Source organism: Manacus candei, unplaced genomic scaffold, assembly GCF_025592945.1.
Source record: "Manacus candei isolate 608988 ecotype Guabito, Panama unplaced genomic scaffold, ASM2559294v1 h1tg000014l, whole genome shotgun sequence".
Taxonomy (NCBI): Eukaryota; Metazoa; Chordata; class Aves; order Passeriformes; family Pipridae; genus Manacus; species Manacus candei.
In genome coordinates, this window is record NW_026138062.1 from 55,441,614 (window position 1) to 55,466,778 (window position 25,165).

At 39.7% G+C, this 25,165-nt stretch overlaps 1 protein-coding gene across 4 annotated transcripts; it reads left to right on the forward strand.

Annotated features, from left to right (window-relative positions):
• The first annotated feature begins 1,814 nt into the window (after nt 1-1,814).
• Nucleotides 1,815-24,749, forward strand: SPICE1 (spindle and centriole associated protein 1). Of its 4 annotated transcripts, XM_051778999.1 has the most exons (17): nt 1,815-1,997; nt 2,449-2,496; nt 3,554-3,700; nt 7,322-7,424; nt 8,176-8,297; nt 9,855-9,940; nt 10,237-10,379; nt 10,603-10,740; nt 11,507-11,772; nt 13,440-13,571; nt 14,198-14,345; nt 16,385-16,612; nt 18,579-18,973; nt 20,252-20,423; nt 21,776-21,878; nt 22,211-22,298; nt 22,930-24,749. In XM_051778999.1, the coding sequence occupies exons 1-17, from the start codon at nt 1,914-1,916 to the stop codon at nt 22,981-22,983; spliced, it is 2,457 nt and encodes an 818-aa protein (XP_051634959.1). In that variant the 5' UTR covers nt 1,815-1,913; the 3' UTR covers nt 22,984-24,749. The 4 variants fall into 4 exon arrangements, with proteins under 4 accessions (XP_051634959.1, XP_051634960.1, XP_051634961.1 ...); XM_051779000.1 differs by lacking the exons at nt 7,322-7,424; nt 8,176-8,297 and having other exon boundaries at nt 1,816-1,997; XM_051779001.1 differs by lacking the exons at nt 1,815-1,997; nt 2,449-2,496; nt 7,322-7,424 and having other exon boundaries at nt 3,566-3,700.
• The last annotated feature ends 416 nt before the right edge of the window (nt 24,750-25,165 follow it).

Here is a 25,165-nt window from a genome sequence, read left to right on the forward strand (position 1 = left end):
TAGTGGGGAAAAAAAATACATAAAGAAATTACATTTCTCCTAGCAACTAGGGCTGCAAAAACATCCAGGATAAAGGAAAAATCTTAATTACAAAGGAATTCCCCAAATCATACTAGCTTAGAAGGGGAAAGAGTATAAATGTATAACAGACCACATTGTTTGGAAACCTGATGATTTTAAATCACTGCTGTTTGCATATGTAGTCTCTGTCTTATGTAAGCTCCTCTGTGAGTTAATGGATGCTGTAGATGCTCAGCTGCTTTCTGCAGAGATAATGTCACATTTTCAGACTGCTGTGAATGCAGTGTGAAGAGCAACAAGAAGTGAAAGGTAGACAGGCTTTAAAGACATCTGATAGAACCTACTCTCACTTTTCTCATATGTGGCTAAAGTATTTGAAAATAGGCTGTTTGTATGAGAATTGTCTCCGGCTTCTACTATATTTGCTTGCATTAGCTATATAACATTTATATTTGTTTGTAATTAATAATAGCAGAGAGGTTGAAGAGGTTTCAAAGTGGATAATGTATTGATCCAATTATGCCTTTATTTCTTTCTTCTTTGGTAGACCTTGTTCTTCCAGACAATTTGAAGCCATGTTAGGAGATAATTTCAGATGTGCCCTTGATTTATACTTTTGGGTTCCAAATTTCCAAATAAACAGAGATTAATGAATCCAGTGCATTGCCTTGCATGAACTTCTCTTCCCATAGGCTGAACTCCAATGTTCGCTTTCAGGTTGTGTGTGGTATCTATGTTGAGTGCCTAGATGGAAACTGAATCCTGGATACAACCTCCACATTTTCAGCACTTCATCAGAGGCAATTGATGGTAGTATTACTCTATCACATTTTTCTCCCCTCATGATTTCAGTGTTCTTTTCGTATCACATGCAATACAGTTCCTTCCCTCAATACATGAACCATTACCACCTGCACCTTCACGTGAATCTTTTTACGGTGATGTTGGACAAAGCCAGAATTACACTGATGAGGAACTTAAGCAACAGGAAATCTTGGTAAAAGAGAATTTTTCTTTTTAAGAAAGGAAAAAGTTTTGAATGAAAGTCTGATAAACACTTTGCTTTCACTTTCCAGCTCCTACAGACAATATATTATGCTCCTCTAACATAAAATGTTAATTTTAACCTTTCAGAGTAATTTACATAATGTCTTCACCTATGTGTCAAGGAAGTGGAGGATCTGTGGAGTAAGTCTATAGAGAATATATTGCACCTATGTGCAAGTTAAATTACTTGTTTCAGAACTTCCAGTTGCTTTATGGAAACAAGAAATTCCTCGTGGGTAGGGACATACACACCTCCCCAGTGGCACAGCTAACGAAATCTGTGTTAAATTGAAACAAGGGTCACTCTTTAACTTGATATTGCCTTGATTTCATAGTTTGTGTTATCTTGTGCTCTGAATCACTCATAATAGGATCTGAAAGACATTTAATTCCCAAGGCTTCCTCAAGAGGGACACTGAGAGATGGCTTGGGAGGGCAATTTTGCAGAGAGGAGTGATATTAATGAAATGAGCAAGTGCAAAAATTAAGGCGAGGAGAGATGGAAGACACGTGCAGTGACCATGCCAGGAGCAGCTCACGTGCATCTCCCTGCGGAGCTGGCTGGAGCTGCCAAGGCACTGCCCTGTACTTCGAGAGGGCGGGGGGGACACCCGTGTGCAGCCCCGAGGGAGGGCGGGGGCAGAGGCTGCTTCCTCACAGAAAGCCCGAGAAGAGAGGGAGCCGCGGGCACGGGCACTGCCCCCCTCGCGTGGCGGGGCCGGCGGCGGGAGCGCGGCCCGAGGGGCGGGCGGAGGGGAGGCCGCGCTCCTCCCGAGGGGCGGGGAGAACGGGGAATAGAACCGGAGCCGGCCGCGGCGCCGCTCCCGCCCCTTCCCTGGGCGGTGATGTCGGTGCTCCGCGGGCCGCGGCCCCGCGCCGCCGGCAGGAAGGGCTCCAGGAAGGCGGCGGCGGCCAAGCGGGACTGGGATGTAAGTGCTCCCTGCTGCCGGCGGCCTCGGCTGGGAGGAGGGCCGGGGAGACTCCGTCCCCACGGCTGGGGGGCCCCCGGGGGCCACTGCCCTCGTAGGGGCTCGCCCGTGGAGATCCCCGGGCTGCGTGTGGGTTTGGGCGGGCGGACACGCCGTGTGCGGGGGGGACATGTCCCCGCTGGCTTCCATGGCCCTGCTGGATGCCAGGCCTCCTCCCTCTCCGGGGGGTAGAGCGCAGCGGGGCTTGGGGGCGGTGCCGTTTGTGCTGGCTGGCTCCCGCCGGGGGTGGAATGCTCCCCAGCGCCGTAGGGATGCACCGCTGAATAGTGTTGTGCTGATTAAATTGTAATTTAGAAGTTGGGTTGTTTGGGGATTTTTTAACGAAACTTAAAACCCAAACGGTTTGTCCTCAGTTATGACTTTTGATGAATTCCCTGGTTCCTGTTCACAGAGTACCGTCCATGACTTGACAGTGCACCGTGCAACTCCTGAGGATATTGTAAGTTTGATAGCAACCACCTCTCTTTCCCTGTTGCAAGGACATTTAGCTGCCTGTCTGACATAAATAAGTGTTTACCACACTTACAGGGATATTTTCTGTTTAATCTCCCTTTTAAGCTTCTGAACATGTTGGCTCTTTAGTGTTAGTTCTTTATGATGTCAAGCATCCCCAGGTCTGGCAGTTGGTGTTCTTCTGTTTTCTATTCCTTTTGGGAAGCAGTAGCCATAGTTTTTGTTTCAGTGAACTGTATGCTATCATAAATGCATAAAAACGTAAATACGTAAAAGCTCAGTCGACTGGTTGAAGTTAAGTCTCTGCTGGAAGGACTGAAAGAAGTGCTTTATCTGAGGAGTCTCTCCAATTCGGAAAACAATTTTCATTTAAACAATTTAAGTATAATTTCTTTATGCTAAAGGATCTGTTCATTGCAAAATATGTGCATTACATTTACTGTTTCTTGATAGCACTAATTACCAGGATGGAATAGGCAGCATGAGCTATTGTTGCTTATAAATTTTGGCAGGGAAGTCAAGACAGATGGGCGCAATAGAAACTTGATTCTATAAATGTTTGACTTGGTAGCTTCCAGAGACTTTAGCAAGCACCTCACATTTAATTTCTTTAATTTGGATTTAGACTGTTATCTTTTTATATATCTCATTGTTAGAAGAAGAGAGAGAATATCTGTGGTGACCCAACAGTGTTAAAACGGGAAAATGCTTTATGTCTTTTTATGCATGTTATAGGTTGTAGTGTTTGGTTTTTGCCTCCCTTTACAGCTGAAGAAACTCTTGCTGAGTCAGTGGTGTAAGGCAGATGGAAATGGTGAGACTTTCCCCATTTGCCTTTGGAGCTGCTCTAAGTCTGGCTGATACTGATGGCATTTTACACCTGTGGACGTTTATGAGACTGTCCTTAGTGTTACCATGAAACTAATGTAAATAATATTCCATGCATGAATGTTAAAATCAAGAGGAGCTTGTTAGCATTAGCCTGCAAATTTTGCTTTAGATTGTCTCTTTATCTTGAAATTGTTTCCTTTATATTTGCGTAGCTGCGTCGCCGTGAAATACACAAATCAAAAAACAAAGCACTGGCACATCTGGAACTGCAAGAGAAAGCACTGAACAGAAAATGGAAGAAGCAAAAGCAACTGGATGCTGATTCCTTGGAGAAAATGAAATTGACTCTGATGCGTGAGGTGAGAGCTAAATCTGTACTTCCAGCCTGCTGTGGGTGATTTGCAGCAGTATTGGAAAACTGCTCTTGCACATACGGCAACGTTTGCTCCTCTTGTTGGATAATTTGATGTCATGTATGCAGACACACTGTGCTGCACACATGTGGTGATTGGAGCTATGACTGACAAGCTTGTCATCTGACAATCAAAAAGCTTGTTCTCTCAGCATTCTAAAGCACTCTGACTGAAAATGTATTATTTAATTTGCTTTTGAATATTGAACTGTAGCAGTAAATTTAAGCCTAGCCAACAGAGTGAGTAACTGTCATTGTCCGAAAAGGTATTTCAGCGGTAGATCTCCTTTGTTTCACATGGCAGGTCACTCTTTGCCATATGTTATGAAAACTAATCTGAAAATTAGCTTTCAGACCTCTGTACCTGAAGAAACTGAGAATTATAGGTAAAGAATGATGATGAACAATGTTCGCCTAGCAGTTAAACATGATCTCGTAATCCTATAAATGTGCAGTGGATTAACCATCACAAACCTCCTCTTTGTTTCATCTTTTGTAATTTTTCAGAAGTCTGTTTCTGATCTCTGAGAACATTCAGCCATAGATAGAAACAAATCAAAGTACCTAGAACTGAAGATCGCCTAGTTCCCTATTTGACCCTTGTTTCTCTGCAATCACGGTAGAATTTTTGTGTTAAGGATATTGTGCTAATTAAACCTCAGACTTTAATTTTGACTTTTGTTACTTTCATACTTTCCTGCCAAATGCATTTCAGCAGAGTATTCAAAAGACCTGTGGACTTCTATATGAATTTCACTAATGTAGTAGCAGGCTAGTTTCAATAAGACTTCCATGCAGAAACAAATTATGTATCACAAAGATGCATTACAGCACCCTCTCTAAGATTTGGCTGGACTACCTATTCTGTGGCTTTGTGAAACTCACGTTTAGGAAATAGTCTTCTATATTTGTTGCTGTTTCTGATGAGAGTGCACAAATCTCAATTCCTCCTGAATGGCTTTACCTTTATAATTTAAAAGATTACTTTATTCGGTATAGACTGTGTCTACTTCTCAATTAGAGAAAAGATGCTTCCAGATAGGAAGACAAAAGGAAATGATTCCAGTCAAGATGAAAACCATCTGGCTGTTGCTGTTTGAAACACTGGCAGCTTCTTGTGCGTAGAGAAAATTAAAACAGATGTAAGAGAGTTACCATTTTGACCTGTCCTTAGCTTAAATCTTGTTAATTGCCAGATCCTGTTATTCAGAGTAACTAGGGGGACTCTGTGTCTCCCAGTGGAGCAGAACCACTGTGAATTATCTCCTTGTCTCTGTTTCCTTGGTGATCTTTTTAGTTACTGCTGTGAGTGTAACTTCCCAAGCCCCTTGAATCCTGCTCAACTGCCAAAGACTCAGAGACAAAAGCTATGAAAGTGCTGCTACTAGTGTGGTTTCTCTTGTAGTTGTAGGTTGAAGAGAAAGAGAGCAAAAGTGATAAAATGGACAAGCAAAATCTTATTATTCTGATGACTTTTCTGCCTGAAAATCTGAATGATAAAATAATAAGTTCACCTCTGTAACTGCTGGCTGTGAATGTTTAGGTGCCACACTAATGGGTCCTGTAACGACTTATTTTTAAAATAATGTCAGTGTATTGCACCAAAGGGTAGTGGTGAATGGATTATTGTAGTGGGGAGATTTTAGGATTAGTCCATTTTATTTATCTTTGATAACAATCTGAAACAGGAGCAAAAATGATTTTTACTAAAATTCATAGGTGATAGCAAACTGGAACAAAGTACACCATCTGGTGAAATTGTTGAGGGCATGTAAATGGGCCTAGAGGGGTTTACAAGCTGATATAATTTTTTCTTCTGATCACAAGCAAGGGCAAGCTAATCTACCTTGGGAACAAAGCTCTAGAAATGTTCATAACATGCTCAGCAGGAGGGCAAAGCTTAGGAACCTGCTGATGCTGAAAAGGTTCTAATGTAGGGAGGTTGAAAACAAATTAATCAGGGTAATTTTTCTCTGATTATACACATCAATTTAGTTTTAATTGCCTTAGGGAAAGGGATCCCATAAACTCTTTCTTCCCTTTTTTCTTTCTATATTTTTTTTCTTCTGCAGGTCTGGCATAGCTTTGTCTAAAGCCTGCATTGTTTTGACATCAGATGGCTAAATGGAAAGACTAGATTTAGTTAGTATCAAATGTGAAAACTGAATAGTGATCTGGAAAAGTAGATCATGTGAGATGATTGAAAGATGAATATTCACTGATTTGCTAAATAAATTATGAGAAGTCTAATTTACTGCAGAGTAATTCAAGCTCAAAAGAAAACTAGAAAGACATGGAAACCAGATATGTAGGGAAACTTCTTGACATAACAAAGTGTGTAGTAAAATAGGGGGTTGGGGAGAAACAGGTGAAATGCCACTGCCTAGAATTTTTTGTATGAGGCTGAATGTAAGCCAGCAAACTTACCAATGGACCCTGAAAGAAACTCTATGGAGATAATGGCATCGGGTGCTCTGAAACTCTTGCAAAACAGTCCCTCTTATGATTCCTGGAGGAGCAAAAATTGTCACTCAGTTCTTAAATTTTGAGTAGGAGGGCATATGTGAGCCTGACTTTTTTGTGGGATCTTCTAAAGTACTTGCAGTCTCCCTGGATCAATTTGATGAACCATGATGAAGTGGAGGTCATTTATATATCTGGTCTCCTCTCTGGTAATTAGCAATAACTATCTTCTCTGCAGGTTGAGGGTTATAATTTTACTGGTTTTCCATTTCCAGCTTTGTGAATAACTTGAGGAGTTAGTGAGGAGTTTTGAATTGTGTTCTGCTCACGAAGCCACATCCCCAGTCAGCTCCATTTGGCTCAGAGTAGCTGGATGCCTCTTGCTTTGCACTTCAAGACCTCCTTCCTTAGGACTCAGCTGTTGTGATGGACTTCAGACACTGGGGGAGAGAGACTTTGAATACAGAAGCTGTGTCTTGTGAGAAATGTGTGGAGATTCCCAAAATGTCTTCCAATACCAGATGCAGTCAGCTGTGTTTATGTCTGTTGAAACTTTTTGGGTGGTATATGGCTTAAGTGTTAGGTAGGATTTTCAGGAGTCAAGGCTGAATGAAACAAGTGTGCCTGAATTGCTTTGTTTCTAATGATCCATTTTTTTGGATGTCAGATGTAGATAAGTGTTCTATGACTCAACAACACTGAGATCAAATGATTCAAGGGTGCACACTGTTTTGTTTTTTTTTTTTTTTATTGCCAGATATGTCTGTGTTTTGATAAGTGTATCATAAACACCCAGCTTCTTGTTTGTGTCAGGCTGGGAGGAGAAGGGAGAAGGGAATGAGAGAATTGGCTCTAAAGAGAAAGAGTCAGTACCCCAGAAGTAATAACTGTTTAATTTTTCAGAAAAACAGTGTGAAATCTAGTGACTCAGAATGCAGTATGGTTTTCTGATCCATCTTAATTAGGATCTGATTACACAGTCCCAACATTGCAAATGTTGTCATGTCAGCTGTTCCCTCAATAACTGTTAGAAGAACAATACACAAAAAAAAGGAAAAATCAATCTGCTCAGTGTGAAGTGTTTCCTTATACACTATAATTTCAGATTCTGTCTGATCAATACCATTTGCAAGATGTATTGGATCGATCTGATCAAGTTATTGCTGTGGCAAAAGACTTGTTTGGGGATGCTCCTCGCACACGAACAGGTAGATCATCTCATCTATATGTGGTAGTATTTCTAAGGTTATCTCCTTGCTTTTCATAAATAGTCTTCCTTTGCAGAGTATTCTTTCTAACTGCTTTCATCTCGTCATCTAATGTAGTACAATTTATCCTGTTCATGTTGGATGGAGCACAGATGAGGATAACACCTCCCATGGCAGGGCAGAGTGATCCATGGGTGGTTATTCCACTGTATTGGTCCACTGTGGAATTTCACATCGTATAGTGTGAAACACCTCAAACTTACCATTCCACAGCCAAGCTACTGGCCTATGCAGAGCACTAGTTCTGGTTCTCATTGCTACATGAGCTGACTGCCTGCTCTTGGATATTGTTAAAGATTTATCAGCAATTGCTGATTGAGGCTTTTCCTATTCCTAGCTTGGCTTGTGAATCCTTGTGCTGCTGGAAAGCAGGACTGGCTGTTTGCACACGAAACCTTAAGGATATTTCTCTGTAGGCTGCCATTCTCTTTTGTTCTTAATAACTGTTTAATCCTGCATGCTGCTTCTGCACAAGTGTGTTTACACAGGTGAGGAAGACAAAAGCCCAGTACATGGCCAAGTGGGTTAAGATAACTCTATGGTTGGTCTTTGGTTGTTGTTTAAAGCGATATAATATCCCTGTGACCCTTTTTGTGCAAAGTACAGGAACTTACATTTCCATACAAAGTCTGGAGACATGAGTATGGACCAAGTCCTCTGTGTTCTTCCCTGTGTTATCTAATTCCTTTAGGTTTCCCTAATGTAACAATGGCTCCTAACTGTGACCTAGAATCATCTCAAGGACCCATTGTACAAAAATGTGATCCTCCCAGTCAGCTTTCCATCCTTAGTGAATCTGTCATGGATTCCCAGGTAATGTATATTTTGTTCCATACATACCCTGTGGCTTTTTTTGTTTGCATGAAGTAAGAATATTCAAAGGTAGAGTTTCCAAGGAGACCTAAACCTGGGGTTTGTGTGTTTTATACCGTGTTGATGACATTCACAGAAGACAAAGGTAAACAGAGGTGAGTTTGTTTTCTGAGACTCTGGGAATCATGATTTTTTGATTTCTTAACCTTCAGATATGAGAAACAAATATCATATGTCTTGTAGAAGCTTTCTCATAGTAGCGTGCCCTCCCTTTTAAATTCTGGAATTATCAGGAAGAGAACAAGGTAATTACGGTCTAAGAGAAGAACTCCTGTATTACTTAACTAATTGCTACATTTCAAAATATGTCTCTGATTTACCCATTATGTCTGCATATATGGGGACCTGTTCACTCCATAGCCTTGATTAGTCCTACAAGTTTAACTTTTAATACTTCCCATTATTCTGCATCTATTCAGATTTGTTTAAAAAGTTTTTAAATTGTTTAAATTTCTTTAAAATTTCACTTAGATAGCCTCTGTGTTCTGTTTTCTTTTCATAACATAAGTTGTACTGGGAATACTCACTGTGGTTTGAGAACAGGCATATGATGCTCCCAGAAGACAACTCACTAATAAAGACCAAAAGGGCTTTGTGGTAGCAAAAGTGATGGTATATTCTCATGTTTCTCTACTCCTGTTTCGTACTATCCTTCACAAATATTTATAATTTGAGTTGTAATACTTCTGTCATGTATTTCAGTGTGGTATTTGTTTCTATAGGGTTTTGTTGTTTGGGTTTTTTAATATGAGAATTAACTGCAGCATCTTTGGAAGCTGTATCACTGGATGCATCCTGCAAGATAGGCTGAAATTTTAAAAAGAAACATGTATTGATAGTTGTCTGGCAAGCTTCTGTGAGTTTTTCTTATGTGCCTACAAAAATCATAGTTAAAGGCTATCTGGTGAAACCTGTGTAGAAGTTCAGAAACCTGGTAGTTTGAGTAACCCTAATTCCAAATTTGGTTGCTTAAGTTTTCATATAAATGAGGTCCACAGGATTGTATTTTGGTCAGGTTGCATTTTACCCAGAGAAGATAAATGTAACTTTCTTACATTCTTACAAAAATGTAAGGTCTCATTACAAGGTTGTTTACCTTGTAATGTCAACTGGATGAAAGTTTACAAATGCTATGATTTAAGTTGCTTTTTCCATGTTCTGCCTGCTATATCTCTGTATTTGTTTTGATACAGTCTTTACAACTTTTATTTTATCCTCCAGTTTGTGTGATCTTTCTTATTTAATGTAAGTCATCCAAAGAAAATATTGGATAATAACTTGCTGAGTTATTTTCAGAGATAATTGTCAGTATCAATATTTCTTAGGTGCTAAAGTGCCCCAAAACTTCCCACAAAGGGGTGTGAATTTGGTTGGTTTTTTTTTTAATGTGTATGTTCTTCCTTAAATTTTGTTTTGGAGACTGAAACAGGTGGTTTTGTTTTTTCTTGAAATAATTTTTCTGAAGTCCCTTTTGTTTTCTTTGTTGTCTCCTGAAAGGCTCTTAATGAAGATGAAGAGGAAGCATTATTAGAAGATGGACTCCCTAATTCTTTAGGTTTCAAATCCAGCATCAATTCTGACAGGTCAGTACAAATCCATCCATTCTGTTTTCTGCCTGCTTATCACTGGAAATAGATGGAGTTAAGAGGGTGTTGCATGGGTATAGTTAAGTTGGCTTTTCTGTTTCCCTTTGTCCTTTCCTTATCTCAAATTTCTAGGACAGGGCTTGTTGTAACATTCAGGCTGGGAATGAACATGAGCAGGGAACTCACCTGAGCAATTGCAGATAATTTTAGAAGCTCTATCTAGACTGAACAGTTAATTTAAAATCATACTATTGCCCTGTTAAAATTCACTGTTTTGCTTGATTTCAATGTAGGCTACTTCAGTTATTGAGACAAGAAAATTCCTTGGTGAATTCTCAGTTGTGGGCCGAAAAGCATATGAGAAAACCCACCTTATCACAGGAATCAAATGTGCCTTTGACTCCAACAACTATTTCTCCATCACTGGATCAGTCAGGTTGGATTTGCCACATCACAGTCTCTTGAGGGTTGTGAGGCTGTTCACAGGATCCTGTCAGGAATTCCTTTTCTGCGTGGGGGCTGAGAGGCAGAGATGTATGCTAATTTGGCTCAGATGAATTTCCAGACTAAAAAGCTGACTCTTCTGATAAAATTACTTCACGTAACATGCCTGAAGTGTTTTACATATGTGTTTTTTGTTTTGTTTTGTGTTAAATCAGCCCTCAATGCTACCAGTGTAATCAAGAGAACCCATTCAAGACTTCAGAATGAAGATGAAGAAACTGTAGACTCCACTGACAGTGTGAGACAAGTGCTGAACCCAAACTCCAGGAAACAAAAGCAAATTGCAGCAAAGAGTTCAGTACTTTTAAAAATAATATACCCTTTGGGCCAAGGTCCTTAATGTCATAAGAAAGTGCGGGTTGGAAGGGATCTTTGGAAGTCATTGCAGGGCTAATGCCAAAGTTTGATAAGGGGGCTCTTGCATCTTGAGGATATCTAAGGGTGGACATTTCACAGCTCCTTATCTAGTGTATTCCTCTGTGTTCTGGATGTTCATTGACAAAGCCAAGCCCATAGGAATCTGGGAACATAAATGTGGCCCTTTGATGCTATCCATTACCTTGCAGGTCCTGGAGTTCTCTCCTGTGTGGGGCTTTTCTAGTTCTGATACAGCTTTGTACTCTGTGCTGCACAGACTTGTGATACATTTCAGTCTGCATGTTCTACACGTTTGTGTGTGGGGACTGACACAGATACAAGCTGTAACATGAAAGCATTGTTGTAAAAGAGTTGCTTACTGAATATGAGAAAGCAGCTTATTTTTCACCAGCAAATTGTTTCCATGCTTTTGACTAGGAAAGAGGAAAGTACAGACAGATATCCAAGATGAAAGCACCAGTCAGTCATACTTGAGAGGTACTAATGTCGTGGCAGAAAATGTATTTTTTGATTATCTGAAAATTGCTGGAATGACTGGGGACATTCTTTGATGGTCCATTTCACCTTATGAGAAGAGAGGACCTTTCCTTTGATTTACTTCAATAAACAGTGTAATTTCATTGGTACTGCAAAGCTTTCTATACAAGTGGAAATTCCAATGACACTTTTTTCCCCTCTCAGTGAAAAGAAAGCAAGCTGCACAGAACTCTGCAAGACAGAGGAGAGATGATTCTCCAGCTAATTTAAACCCTATTGACCTTCAGAGGGACAAGAAATCCAGCCTAGATGTTCTCAACCACATGATACATGAAGTGGAGCATGAATTGGAGGAATATGAGCGATGTACAGGTCGTGAGGTTCAAAAAAAAGAGGGAAGTGAAGGCCTCTCTGGGTTTACATTGTCACTGGTGAACGCTCTATGTCGTTTGATGAGATACCTCAAAGAGGTGAGAAGACTTAGAATTGCTTCTGTAGAGTGAATGAAGAAGGGTATAAAGTTACTTTACAGATGTGAACTTTGGTCTTTTCTGGCTCCCAATCATTTTACATTGACCTCTGATTATTATTGCTTATTACTTGATTTGCTTGCAATTAGGAATTAAAACTTTTAGTTTGTTAGAAACTGGTATCCTGATTGAAAATGGAGGAGTTAGTCTCTCAGTGTCTAATAGAAGAAAATACCAATTGAAATAATTTAAAATTTGTTATTTAAATATGTTCAGACTTGTAGCAGGATATTAACTACAGCCTTGTTTACAAATTTCTTGTCTTCCTTTGCCTCCCAAAAGCAACACTATTGTCACTAGAGCAGTGGACCCAAATCCCCAGTTTTCTTTGTGGGTTTCCTTAGCTCTCTTTCTATCCATAACAGCAACCCTACCTTGAGCAAGAATGACCTGAAGTGCTCACTGTAGCAGTGCACAGCTGGGAATTAATGGAATTCCATAAACACTACCTATAAGCCATATAGAACTTTTTTTTTTTTAAAAAGGGAAAAAAAAGTATGCTTTATTTCATCTGTACCCCAGAGCTATCAAGATGCAGCAGTGTCTCACAGATTCATTTGGCCTATGTGACATTTTAAACTGGATTATGACAGTTCCTGCACTCTTTAATAGGTGCAGCAGAGCATGTTATCTAAATCCTAATGTTTTTTCACTTTTGGTTCCAATGCCAGCAGAAAATAATTCAAGGTATGTTGTAGGCAGCTCATGCTCTAATTTTGTCTGGCAGCAAAAAAAAATACCTCAGTTGCTTTTCAGGGTCTCTTATGTTTTGGAGATGGGATGTATTTCTCTTATTCAGGGATTCCTTTGAGTAAGTGCAAGCATCCATCTGGGGAAGGGTTCCATCTGCTAATTCTGATGTGTTTATGTGGATTTGTAGCCTTGTTTAGTTATGGTGGTCCAAAAAGTGGCAGTTATGTATTCCATTTATCAGTTAGAAGTAGAAGGGACTATTGTGTCTCTTGTACAAGAGACCAGACTACTGCAGTGGTCTATCCTAATAGATTATTAATATCTTTTGAGGGCAAAAGATATCTTTACAGTAAGGTTGTTTACCTCATGTTCAAGTAGATTACTTAACAAATAAACTTTTTTTGCCTTCTTTAAAAAAATAAAATAATTGAAACCCTCTAGAAGTTTTTCTCTGATGGGAAACATTAGAAAGCAAGTACTCTCTCCTTTGTTTAGTCAAATTTGTCTTCATTAATGAATAAGGGAAACTAAAGAATAGGCACAAGTAGCATGAGATACTGACAAGCATTAGCACACATGGAGTTATTTGATTACTGGTGAAGATTCAGTGGCTTAAGAAATTGTATCTATGCAGAGAGACAATGGTTGTAGTTACAGCCTGTGAAAGTTGTAAAGGCAGGAGAACGAGGATGTGTAGAATTCTGTACAGTGTTCTGGGGTAACAAAGAAAAAACAGTAAGCTCTGTGACAGTTCTCAAGCCCTGACAATTGGGTTTTGTCATGAAAGTAGTGAAGTCAATTTAGCAATAGGGGGAAGAGCTGTTACAGTTCGATGCCATATTGTCTCATTCCTGTTTTCAAATGCGAGTATGTATTGGTTTATAGTAGGTTTTTAACTTTTTCTCCCTCTTTAGACTGAAATGCAGCTTCATGAGAAAGAGGTGATGAGGCAGCAGCAGGAGGAGATGTTGAATGAACACAGAGAACTGATTGATGCTCTGACTGCAGAAGTACTTTTAGTGAGGGAAGAAAACATTACTATGCAGGTACTGAGCCCTCCTCTCTTCTTACCCATCAGGATGACTTGATAGAATTCTGAGTTCTGTTCCAAATATAGGCTGAGATGCATTGTCTCATATTCCAGAGATTTTAACAATAAACAGAAAAAAATAATAAAATTGACAGAGGAGCTTGAGAATTATGATAGCACGTGCGGGGAAGGAATGTTTGGAAGGTTGTTAGTTTATCTTTATTTTAACTTCAAGGCCTGAGAAAGTGAAACTGGGCTTTCCTTTATCTATCTAAAAACTCAAACATCTTCTTTCACAGTTCTATGCTGTTAACTCTACTGGAGCAACAGAGTAGACTAGATGTAATACTGTGTGTTTTCTTTTTTTCAGTTTTCAGTGAAGGTAGATTTATCAATGGTTACATTTGGAAACGGAGCGATCGAGCAACCTCACACAGGAATTGGTGTCATGAGTTAGGAAAAGGGAAAACAAATAAACAAGAAACATGGAGACAATATTATTTAATACCTCCCTGGAATGCTACAGAACCACGCAGTGTTTTTAAGAGGCCAAATTACTTCTCAGGGCTGCTTGTGGTATATGATTTTCTAAATCATTGCTAGATACAAATTTCTGTCTCTCTGTTTTCCTTCCTCCTTTAGAAGAAGCTTCAGCAGTACATGACAGTAACAGATGAAAAGCTGATGTCTCTCACACAAGCATTTAAAGGCCTCCCTTTGGTAGAACCTGAAAGAGAACAAAGCTCTAAACATTTTGGAATTGCAAGAAAAAGTCCAGCAGACAGCCAAGGTGTGTACATGCATGTGTGAAGGATGAAACAGGAGTTGTGGCTAGTTTATCCCTGTGGTGGAAAATCTGGTATTTAATAGATGTCTGCTTGCATAAATACCTCTTGCATGAGCATGAATCTTGCTTCAGTAAATCCATATGCCACGGGTTCTGCCGTGAGCACAAGCACAAAAGGAGGGGAGTAGCCTTCCCCATTAAGTTGTCTTACAAAATCAGGTTTATTCTGAGGGTTTTAAAAAAAACCTAGGCAACCAAAGAAACCAAACGCAACAGAATCAGGATGTTGCCTTCCTGTTGCTGAGGCAGCCTGACACTGTGAGATTGGTTCTTCCATAAGGCGCTGGAGGTCGCTGCTGAACAAAACAGCAACTGCTGAGGCCCAGAAACAATCAGGCAGAGAGGTCTGTGACTTGGTATTTGTGATGTTATGTGAGAGGCGAGTGACCAGTTGAGTGATATGGAGACAGGCTAAGCTAAGCCAGTAGCCTTGATGGCCAAAGTAACCAAACAATATTCATCTTGTACTTTTAACCTTCTTTCACCATGGGGTTTTCTCCCAGCTCTTTGCCTGATCGGTTGTTTAAATGAATTGGTTTTGCTATCAAGGTCAGTAAATCCTTGTGAATCCCAAGATTCCTCTGAGCTATTTGTGTTTCATAGTTAAATGTTGGGTTTGTGGATGTTTTTATAGCTAAAAACTTTCTTTCTGGAAGAATATTTTTCTCAAGAAGAAGCCACATACAAGGTCACTTCTTTTTTTTGTGGTTGACCTAGGCTTTGTAAAAGCAAGTAAAAAGAAATCACACCCCAAAATATAAAATCCAAACTGTCAGAAAAGCACCCCTCATTTAAAAAAAACAACACAAAAAACCCCCACAGAAAAAAACAAACAAACAAAAATAAATGTTACCATTCAGCACTTCTGCAGGACTAGAATTTTCAAATCTTCTTACTTGGCTCTCAGGAAAAGCCATCTTCCTGGGAGGAGAACTTCCTAAAGTACAAAAATATTTCTTTCTCCTCCTCCTTCAGAAGGAGATTTCTTGAACCCTTAATGCATCTGTCTGGATGTGAAACATTTGAGCTTGGTAGTTTTAGCACAGAAAGCATTTGTAAGCTAACACAGGTCTCTGGAGAAAGGAAAGTGAAGCGGAGCAGGAGGACCTTATTTCTTGCCGGGGTCATTGAATAGCGGGTGGCAGGTTTTAAATTTAAATTCTGAGTAAAGTAAACCATAAGCAGTATCTTATGCAAGCAGCCTCTTCTGACTCTTTGTCACTGAAGGTGATTTTTGTATTTTGGGATCAGATATGTTCTCCTTAATTTTCCACTAACTTCTCTTGTTGGTACAAATGTCCTGAACAAAATTGTGAAGGGAGAATGCAAAATTGGCATCAACAGATCAGTGCATATAAGTATATTAAAATTACTATGGTATCTCAGCTCACTGCAACTTGAATTTCATGCTTTTCATTGTGTGCCTCTGGTATGTTCCAAATAGATGGCAACATACACACAAACTAATTGTAGTTAAATACAGGAGAATAACTTTTTTTAATTGAAGAGATGTCTTATTTGAATACAATTGTAAAAAGTCATCAGAGAGCTTGAAAAAGCCTTGAATTGTTTTCTACTTAGGCATTAGGACAAGTGTGTAGGTGTTTTTGTCTCAAGAGAATGTCACCAAATGCACCTCAGATACCTGTTCTTCACAAGTCATGTGTCTCTAACTCTTGAGCATGAGCTGCCAACAGATCTCATACTAATATCCTGAGATTGTGAGGCTTCATGTAAGAGCTTTTCATGCTGTTATGGCCAGTAAAGATTTGTAATATGCTTGAGTGAAAGAATTCTGTACCTGGGGATCAGAAGTGTGTTAGAATTGTGTGTGAAACATAACCTAGTCTTGTCTTTTCGGGTATCTGAGTTCTTACTGAGATTTTTCCCTACCTTCCTATTGCACTAAACTTGTTTTTTTTTCTCTATTTTTTTATTCATTTGTTTAAGTTTTATCCCTGCTTTATCTTTTTTTTTTTTAGAAAAACCTGATGTGACCTATTCCGAGCCCAGGACTGAGGCAGGCAAGAGGGAAAATATGCTGAAATTTCCCCAGGAAGAACTTCCTTTCATGTTTCCCACTCTGGGGCCAGGTGCTTCACGTGGTGTGGGATCTGATAGAAGCCTGCCAGCTCACATCTTCCAGCCAGCTGTGCTGTTGTCACCCCCCCAGCAGAAGAGCAGTCAGGAATTGTCTTCCCTCCAGAATGGTGAGATCTGTCTGGCTGTAGTAGTAGACTTCAGAGTCTGTAAGAATCTGTATGTTTGGGCACATTGGCCCCAGAGCTGGAATTTCTGACTGCTGCATCCATATACACATTTCTTTTCTTACTGTGCCTGTTGCTAGATATCCTTCAGGCTTTCTGTTTTCCATCTGTGGTCAGCAGTCCTGTCAGTGGCAATTCAGACTGACACTTTTATTTTGTACTGTTTTTGATTGTCACTTTTCTGTATGACTGCTGTAGCTATTTGTCAATGATGGACAGCACATCATCTCAGATTTCCATCTGCCAATAGTATAATCCAGCCTCCATCACCTGTAATGGTGGGGCCACTGAAGCCTGGAAATTCACTGCTTCTGCAGCCCATGTTGCAGACAAACCAGGATGTCTGTAGGCTGTGTACTCCTGCTTTGAGCCAATCTTCCCAGCAAAGGGTTTCTTAGAAGGCTTTGGGGGCAGGTTTCCATTATTGAGTTTCACTTAATACATGGGAAGGGTTTGAGGAAGTTTTGGGTGAAATTGTGTGTTGCCAGATAACCAGATAACTCCATCTTATGTCAGTATCTATAGGCTTTAGGAGTTTCATAGGTTGGTAGCTCAGTTCTGGTTGCTGGGTAGAAGAAAGTTCATCAGGAGTGATTAGAGAAGGTATTTCTTATTTAAACTTCTTGAAGTGAGCAGAAGGGAGGACCCTTTGTGACTCTCAAAATTAGCTGTTTCCTCCTGCAACTGTCATTGTAACCATGTGCCAGGCCCTGTATAATGCTGTTGTTAAGAGGCAGATAGTTATATCTATGGCTGGTTTGATGGCTGCTGACAGGAGGTAGGGCACAGTAGTGGGGGTTTGTGCTTTCCCTACTCTTTTCCCCTGCCTTTTCAGCTGTGTTGCTTTGTAAGCCTTTTTCAAGTCAGAAAAATAACCAAAAGTCCTTTTGGTTTTTAAGGAGTCAGCAGGGCAATTGGAAGTTTATACCTAGTTCAGCCATTTAGTGGGCTGCTGTGCTGTGAGGAGGTACATAATAAATCTGGAGGAAGTGAACTAAAGGTCTTGTTCTACAAAGAGCAATGTCTTGTTTCAGTCCCATTGAGAGCTGTCAGATGTTGTCTGTCATTAGAAACAAGAATATAGAACTATATTCCTGGACTTCTCCAGTTTAGCTATGTGATAAATATATTGTTGCTCTTTCAAGACTGATTCTAAACAGCTCAACAAATATTAAACTGATTAAATGTTTCTTTATGCTCAGTGATTCATAAAACACACTTGAGTGTAAATTTTTAAATGTTCCCTGCTCAAGAGGCAAAAACTACAGCTTGGGAGGGAATGGGCTATTTGGTATATCAAGCATAGAAAATCAGGTTTTGATCACAAAATTCAACTTGGTCTTAGCATGTAGCAGCTGACAGTGCTGTAACTTATTTAGTCATGTCTATGTTGTGCATTATCTGTTTGCTGATGATGATCCCAAAAAAATACCTGACTACTTTTGCTGGCCACAGTGCTTCCCCTTTCTGGGGGCTGACTAAATATCTAGTTTATTATTATGATAAAATGTTTTATTATCCTGAAAATTTTGGTAACAACCCAATATAAGTACCAGTTCAGGTAACTGGATTTTGGAAAATAGAGGACTAACTAAGGAATAGTATCTGATCTGTCAGCTAAGAAATTCAAAACAATTTATTTTCTCCTCACTGACTTCTCTCTCAATCTCTAATTAAATCATTTAAATGTAAGGCTGTTTGCAATAGGAGATACTAAATCTGGTGAGTTCTTGCAGCATGATGTTGCATAGAGTGGTTTTGATCAGTAAGGTAACACCATTCAGGCTAGATGTTACAATTCAAGTTCCCTCTTGATTATTAGTGCTATGTTGCAACAAAGTCACCGTTAGTTTCTTCTGTGAGGATCCTGTGTCTCAGTCCTTACTGTTCCTTTATTTCTTGTTCATAGTGTTTACAGCCATTTCTCAGTCTCCTGAAAACACTGAAAGAGACCCATGCAAGGAAAGGAGCTCACCTTCCTCCCTGAAGGCACAGAGCACAACTGAGGAAAACTGCCTCATCTCTCGAAGGCAACCAATTCCTTCTGCAGACAAGGGCTTGGAGGGTTCCCACAAGAAAATCAATCTGTCCTGCCAAGGTGACACTAGAAAAAACAGCACAGCTGAAGAGTTATTTCAAAGTGGTGATCTGCTGGGACAGATAGCTGAGCTCACACGGCAGAATGCCCTAATCAAAGCTCAACTGAGCAAATTCAGAGGTGCCTCCGGAGACACAAGTGACTGCCCAAATCAGCCAGAGCCGATACAAAATGCAGATCCTAGTCCAGACTCTTCACAAGGACAGGTGAGAATTTGGCAGAAGAGGAAGGCTGAATCCCCCTTTTGCTGATCTGCTTTCCCATGGCTTACTGGTGCTTTTGTGTCTTTCCTCTTGTCAGTTGTTATTCTTTTAATTTGTTTGCTTGGGGACTTGTGATTTTTGTCATTCACTAGGGAGATTTCTCACATTAGCCTTTGTTATATACGAGTGCTGAAAAGTGTGCAGCACGTTTATAGGTTTAGGATAAGGTAATTCTGCAAGAAGAGGTGTGGTTGCAATGTGATCATATATTGTTCTTGTAGCTTGGATAATATTAACAACGAAAGCACTGCACCAACTCACAGGTTCTTGGCAAGCTTTTAAGATGCATATTTAAATCCACATCATACCCCTCTTTTGCTACTGTGATCCAGAAGCCCATGAGACTAAAGTTAGCACAGGTCCATCTCTTGCAAATACTTGATGACAGTGTATGTACTTGTTGGGTCTGTTTTATCAGTCCTGTTCTTGGAAAATCCCAAAATCTTTGGGAAAGAGAGACCTTGAAGGCTTCAGTTCACATGGAAAAACTTTAACCTGCAACTAAGCAGTTATTCAGTGACACCCAAGTGAGTGGAGTTAACAGAGAAACATCCCTGCACTTGCTTCTGTCTTTACTTTTGTTCATCACAGTGGCTAATTGACTGTTCAGTTAAGGATCCTAAAGACTTGAAATTTCCTCATGTAAAGGTAGGCTGAGAGTGTTGTCATTTTCCACATTGTGTTATGTTGTGTAATATTTAGTCAGCATTTAGTTGTACAAGACCATGTAAACTTTTAGAAGGTGGTGTTTTTGTAGAAGCAATGAGTGAGGGGGAGTTGAAGAGGTCAAAGCAGGTGAAAACACAGCTTAAAGATGAGTTCCAGGATACTTCTGCTAGAAACCTGCTTTTGCTTCCCCACACCCTCCTGAATATGTCTTTGATTAAGTATTTTCTTAACTATGGTAAATTGCTGGATGTTTGGTGGGATTTTTTGGGGATTTGTTCTTCTTATTTCTTAAATTATATGGACAATAGCTGTGTTTTTCCTATTTGAAAGGTCAGTTTAAGGTATTGTAGTGTCTAGTCAATTAAGGACTTAGATACAGAGCAGTGAAAGGGAGGGAAAAAATCAATTTTTTCATGGGAGGTGCTATATAATTATGTTCACTTTCAGTTTAAAAATTAAATGCATAGCAGTACTTGAAATATATTGTATGCTCTCCTTGGTGGTGCAAATTGTCAGTTTTCACTGGAAGTAACTATCCCATTATCCAAGTAGACTCATCTCATGGTATCAAAGAGCTTGGAGGAAAGAATAGCAGAGCTGAATCGCCAGAGTACAGAAGCACGGGATAAACTGTTGCAGTTAATAGACCAGCAGAAATTAGCTGCTGATGATATGGTCCCTCCAACGCTGTCTCCTGTTCTTCCCCCATCCCTGAATTATACTGGTAAGTACCCAGCTTCAGGGGAAACAAAAACTAGTAAGACAGTGTTTTTCTCCTTTTGAGAGTTTGTGTCCTTATCTTACTGGATGAGTGGTTGTGGTCAGAGGTACACTTGCTGTCAATGACTGTGTCATACAAACACTCCTTACTTCAGAGAGCTTAAAACATGTCAGCTAAACCTCTCCTAAAGTTAGTTTCGTAGTAGTCTGCTGGAAGTATTGTGCTTCATGGTAAATCTGTTCTTTGCTACGGTCTTGTCTGAAGAGCAGTTGCTGTATTTGGATATTAGGAGGAATGTCTTCACAGAAAGGGTTGTCAAGGACTGCCCAGGAAGGTGATGGAGTCACTGTCCCTGGACATCTTTAAGGAAAGACTGGACGTGGCACTCAGTGCCATGGTCTAGTTGACATGGTGGTGTTCCGTGATAGGTGGGACTCAATCTCTGAGGTCTTTTCCAACTTAATTGATTCTGTGATAGTCACTGGTGGGCAGCACTAGGCTTTTAATCAGTCCTCTATCATGCAGAATCTTTTGTAAAAAAGACCAAAGTATTTACATCAGGCTTTTGAAAATCATGGCAAAGTGGTTATCCAGTTCTCAACCATCTTCTAGTTTTTGGTCTTTTGGGTGCTCTTTCCAGTGACTTTGCTCAGTCACTGCCAGTGGTAATAGAAAGGAGTAACTGGAGCTTCCAGTCACCTGAAGAGGTGAATTAGCTAAAGGAATATCTTGATTCAAGATTCCCAGATTAGCTGTAATGTGTAACTACAAACAAAATTACTTTCCAGGGGGTGAGGGCTGCTTTATCTTTTCATGGAGTCATTAGCATTACAGGCAGAACTGCACGTGACCCCGTACACACGATCTGTCTAGAACACCCACCCTTTCCCTCTTCTGAAACCACATGATGTATAAAGGGGGAAGGAGGAGGAGAGACCATGTGTGTGTGCATATGCATGCATATGCAGTGACTCATGGGTTGGATCATAACACTTTTAATGCTTCTTTGGCTGTTGTAATATCAATTCAGCATGATAAGTAAAATCCTAAAGGAACAAAGTAGAGAAATCAGAACTCTTTAAGCCTCTGATTGCCAAAAAACCCCAAAAAACTTAACCGTGGAAGAATCACTCCATACTGTGTGTACATTGACCAGAGTTGCTCTGAGCATCTGATTTCAATGCCAATCATTTTCAGAAAGTGAGTATGAGGTTGTGATGTTTTATTTCTGGTCTGTATATTCTATGCAATTATGAAGAGGTATGTGATGCCCCTTCCCTCAGTGGGAAGGTGAAATGAATGTTGTGCAATGTTGCTGTGTTCTCATCAGAATCAAGCTATTATTTATTGCCTAGAAAATGAAAGGAGGATAGTTGAAGTGTCTGCTCCTGTGGCAGTTGGTGTGGACAGCTCCAAGGATAAGGGGGATTCCTCTGCCAGTATGACCTGTATAAGAAGGTAAAAGTCAACCCTTCACTATTTCACTTTTGTCGTGTCTTGATTACCCATGCAGCAGAAATTGAACACAGTGGAAAAACTGCCATGTTTTTCTTTGGCTTCGTGGATTTTCTGTGACTTATCACATTAAACTATGTGGAAGTGGGATAAAGGTCCAATGGCTTTTTCACAACCTCCATTGTTTGTATTTAAAATATCTGCAATGTGACACAATGCAGATGACATGGATTGTTGCAGACTATTGATGAGGAATCCTAACTCACGATCCGAGATATGATTCTTGTAGTCATTTCCATTTTTAACTCCTTCAGTCTCATTTTGAATATCCACAGGTCTGTAGGAGACTCCAGCAAACCTTGTTCACCCCCAAGTGCCACGTCAGAAAGTGTGAAATTAACTTCTGTCAGCCAAAGACCAAAGGTGAGACTGAAATCTTCAGCCAGAAAATCTGATTATGCTGTCATATAAGGAAAAAGCAAGATAGATGAAGGAGGGAGAGCTCTGTCCTGCTTTAAATCTACTGAGGCTGTTGATTCATGGCAGTTTGGATTATGGACAATATGGGCAAGAAGAAATATCCCCAGTCTAGATTTCTGATTCCTGACATGCAAAGAGAAGGATAGCTTGCAGTGATGTGCTCTCATGGGGAACTCCAGGCAGTAGTGCAGTCTGGTAATCCAGTCATAGATCTTTATGCTTGAAATCAAGCGTGAGAACATATTAATAACCTATCTCCTGGTGTCCAAAATAACCTAAATAGTGATAAAGAGAAACAAAGGGTCCAAGACTCCCTGTCCTGACAGCAAAGTATACATCACCAGAAGGGAAATTGGGAATTCTTAAGGTCTTAACTAGGTGCCTTAACTAGGTGTCTTAAACTAGGTTCCCAAATCTTCATTCGCGAAGCCTCGCCATGATTAAACTAGGTGCCTGAAGTAGGTGATGTGACTCCCTCCATGTTGCTGATGGCAGACAGCAATCTTACTTGTTGGCTAGCAAGTCTGTGGGAAACTTATGGTATTTAAATTTTAACTGATTTCTTCTTTTGCAGGTAGAAAAGCAAAAAGAAGAAGGATGGTTTGCATTGTCTATGCACATTATGTAAAGGAAGCTGCACTTAAGTCCTGTATTTTTTAATTTTTTTTTTAATGAACCACAGTTGAATCATAATAATACCCCTCTCCAGATGTACAGTTTAACTCTGAAGTGCTTTTGTGTCAGTGCCATTAGTATGGAAAGGTCAATATGCTTACTGTATTTGTGCCACACAAAGTGCTGTAGGAAGTCCTGGGAATGGACACACTGCTGTGACCTTATACCTTTTCACCAAATACACCTTTCACAAGATTGTAAACTCAGGCTGCTGTAGCATTATGAGTCAGCACCTGATACCTGTGTTAGGTACACTGAAGGCAGGAGGCTTTAGAAATGGCATGTGAAACCTTCTGGGGCATTTATTTGCACAAGATATGGGGATGAAAAAATTCCAGAAAAACTGAGGAAATGTACTTGGCATTCAAAAGGAACCTGAAGATTAGGAAGTCAGTCTGTTTCTGATGGATAAGAATTTGCATCAGAAAGAATTTGTTCCTTCTGTGGTTTACAGTAGCTCCCAAAAGTTCTGTTTTCTGTGCAGTTAAGATTACATCTGGACTTGAGGATTACTTTTCAAAAATCTTATTTAATATTTTTGTAAATATGAAGTGACTATTTGAAGTTGAAATCAGACTCTTTATTTGCTAGGTACTAAAGTATGTGCTCTTTGATACAATAGAAAACTGATATTAAGATGATTTGCTATGTGCATATATAATATTTTAATGACCATGGTTTTATATTGGTTTTATTTGAGTTTTTAAAGTAGTCATTATTTTATTAGTAATGATTAACAATAAAACTTCTGATTGTGAGAAAATGCTCCTTTATCTGTTTCTTACCTTGTAGTAAACTTGGACAAAAACATTTATAATGGAGATTTAAAAAATGAAAATAATCTGCATGTCTGGGAAAGAAAATATCTGCAAGTCTCAAAAAAACAGATTTTCAGTAAAATTGTATGAATATTTTTTTTTTTAGCTGTTAAATTTACCCCTAAAGATATTGACAGGGTTGGGCATTAAAAGGGGACAGTCCTCAGTCCTTTCAATCATTACACTTTGAGGAGAATTAAGAAAATACACTTTTTTTTTTTTTTTTGGTAAAGAGGTAAAGGGGTTGTTTTTTAAACAGACTTAGAAAATCTAAAGAATGTGGGATTCAAATGAGGACCTGTTCAAATATTCATTGACATTTCCAGTTTATTTTTCCAGTGTTTGGGAAGTGAAGAAGGTTCATATTTCTGTATTTTGTGAAATAACAGGTAAACTCACTGTTTAACTGTTGAGGGATGAAATCCTTCAATTCATGCAGAGATAGGAATGCCAAAGTTGGGATGGGACTACATAACCATAGTACCCACAGTTTAATACTGTCTCTTCTGCTAATGCTTGCTAAAAATGCTCCATAATAATTTAGTCTGAGATTTCCTTTTAGAATACAGGATTGGAATTAGTCTTTTGAGTCATCTAGTTTCTTTAACTTGGAAGTCTCTAGGTGGGAGGGACACTCCCACTCAGGTATCTCTGGTCACCCTCCACTGGGGGTAAACAGCTTTCTGTGGTGCAGGCTGGGGTCACACAGTGTTCCACGGCTGAAAACGAGCTGCCCCTGAGGTGCCATGCAAGTGTGTTTGCTGGAATGCTGACGGCTCATGTGAAGCTGAAGGAAGCGTCTGAGAAACTCCTACTGCTTGGGGTTTTTTTTTTGGTTGGTTTGTTGGTTTGGTTTTTGGTTTTTTTTGGTCCAAGCAATAAACTTCAGATATTACTAGAAGTAACAGATCTGATTTTTCATATCAGATGTAGAAGAAAGTTTTAGGGCCTCAGTTGCTTTTTTGTTTTCAGTTGTGATAAACCATATAAACACTGGTATAATCTGGTGCTTTATCAGTGCAGAGTGTTTCATTGCCAATGACTTTCTGATTTTGCAAGATAAAGCACTTTACTGCCTTACTTTCTTTTTTCCCCAGGCCTTTCATGTTCTTCCTTTTTGTCTTAAATGTCAGCAGAAGGACGTTTAGACACAGACCAATGTAAACACAATAGTAGAATAGGTAAAGAGAAGAACTACAGCCTTTGTTTTCTCTCATGCTCCTGTTTTATCAGGTGTACCATACAGAAATTGGTTTCACTTCAAAAATGTTTCCCTTTGAAAGCATGGGCAAATTTCCTGTATGTATTTTGATTACA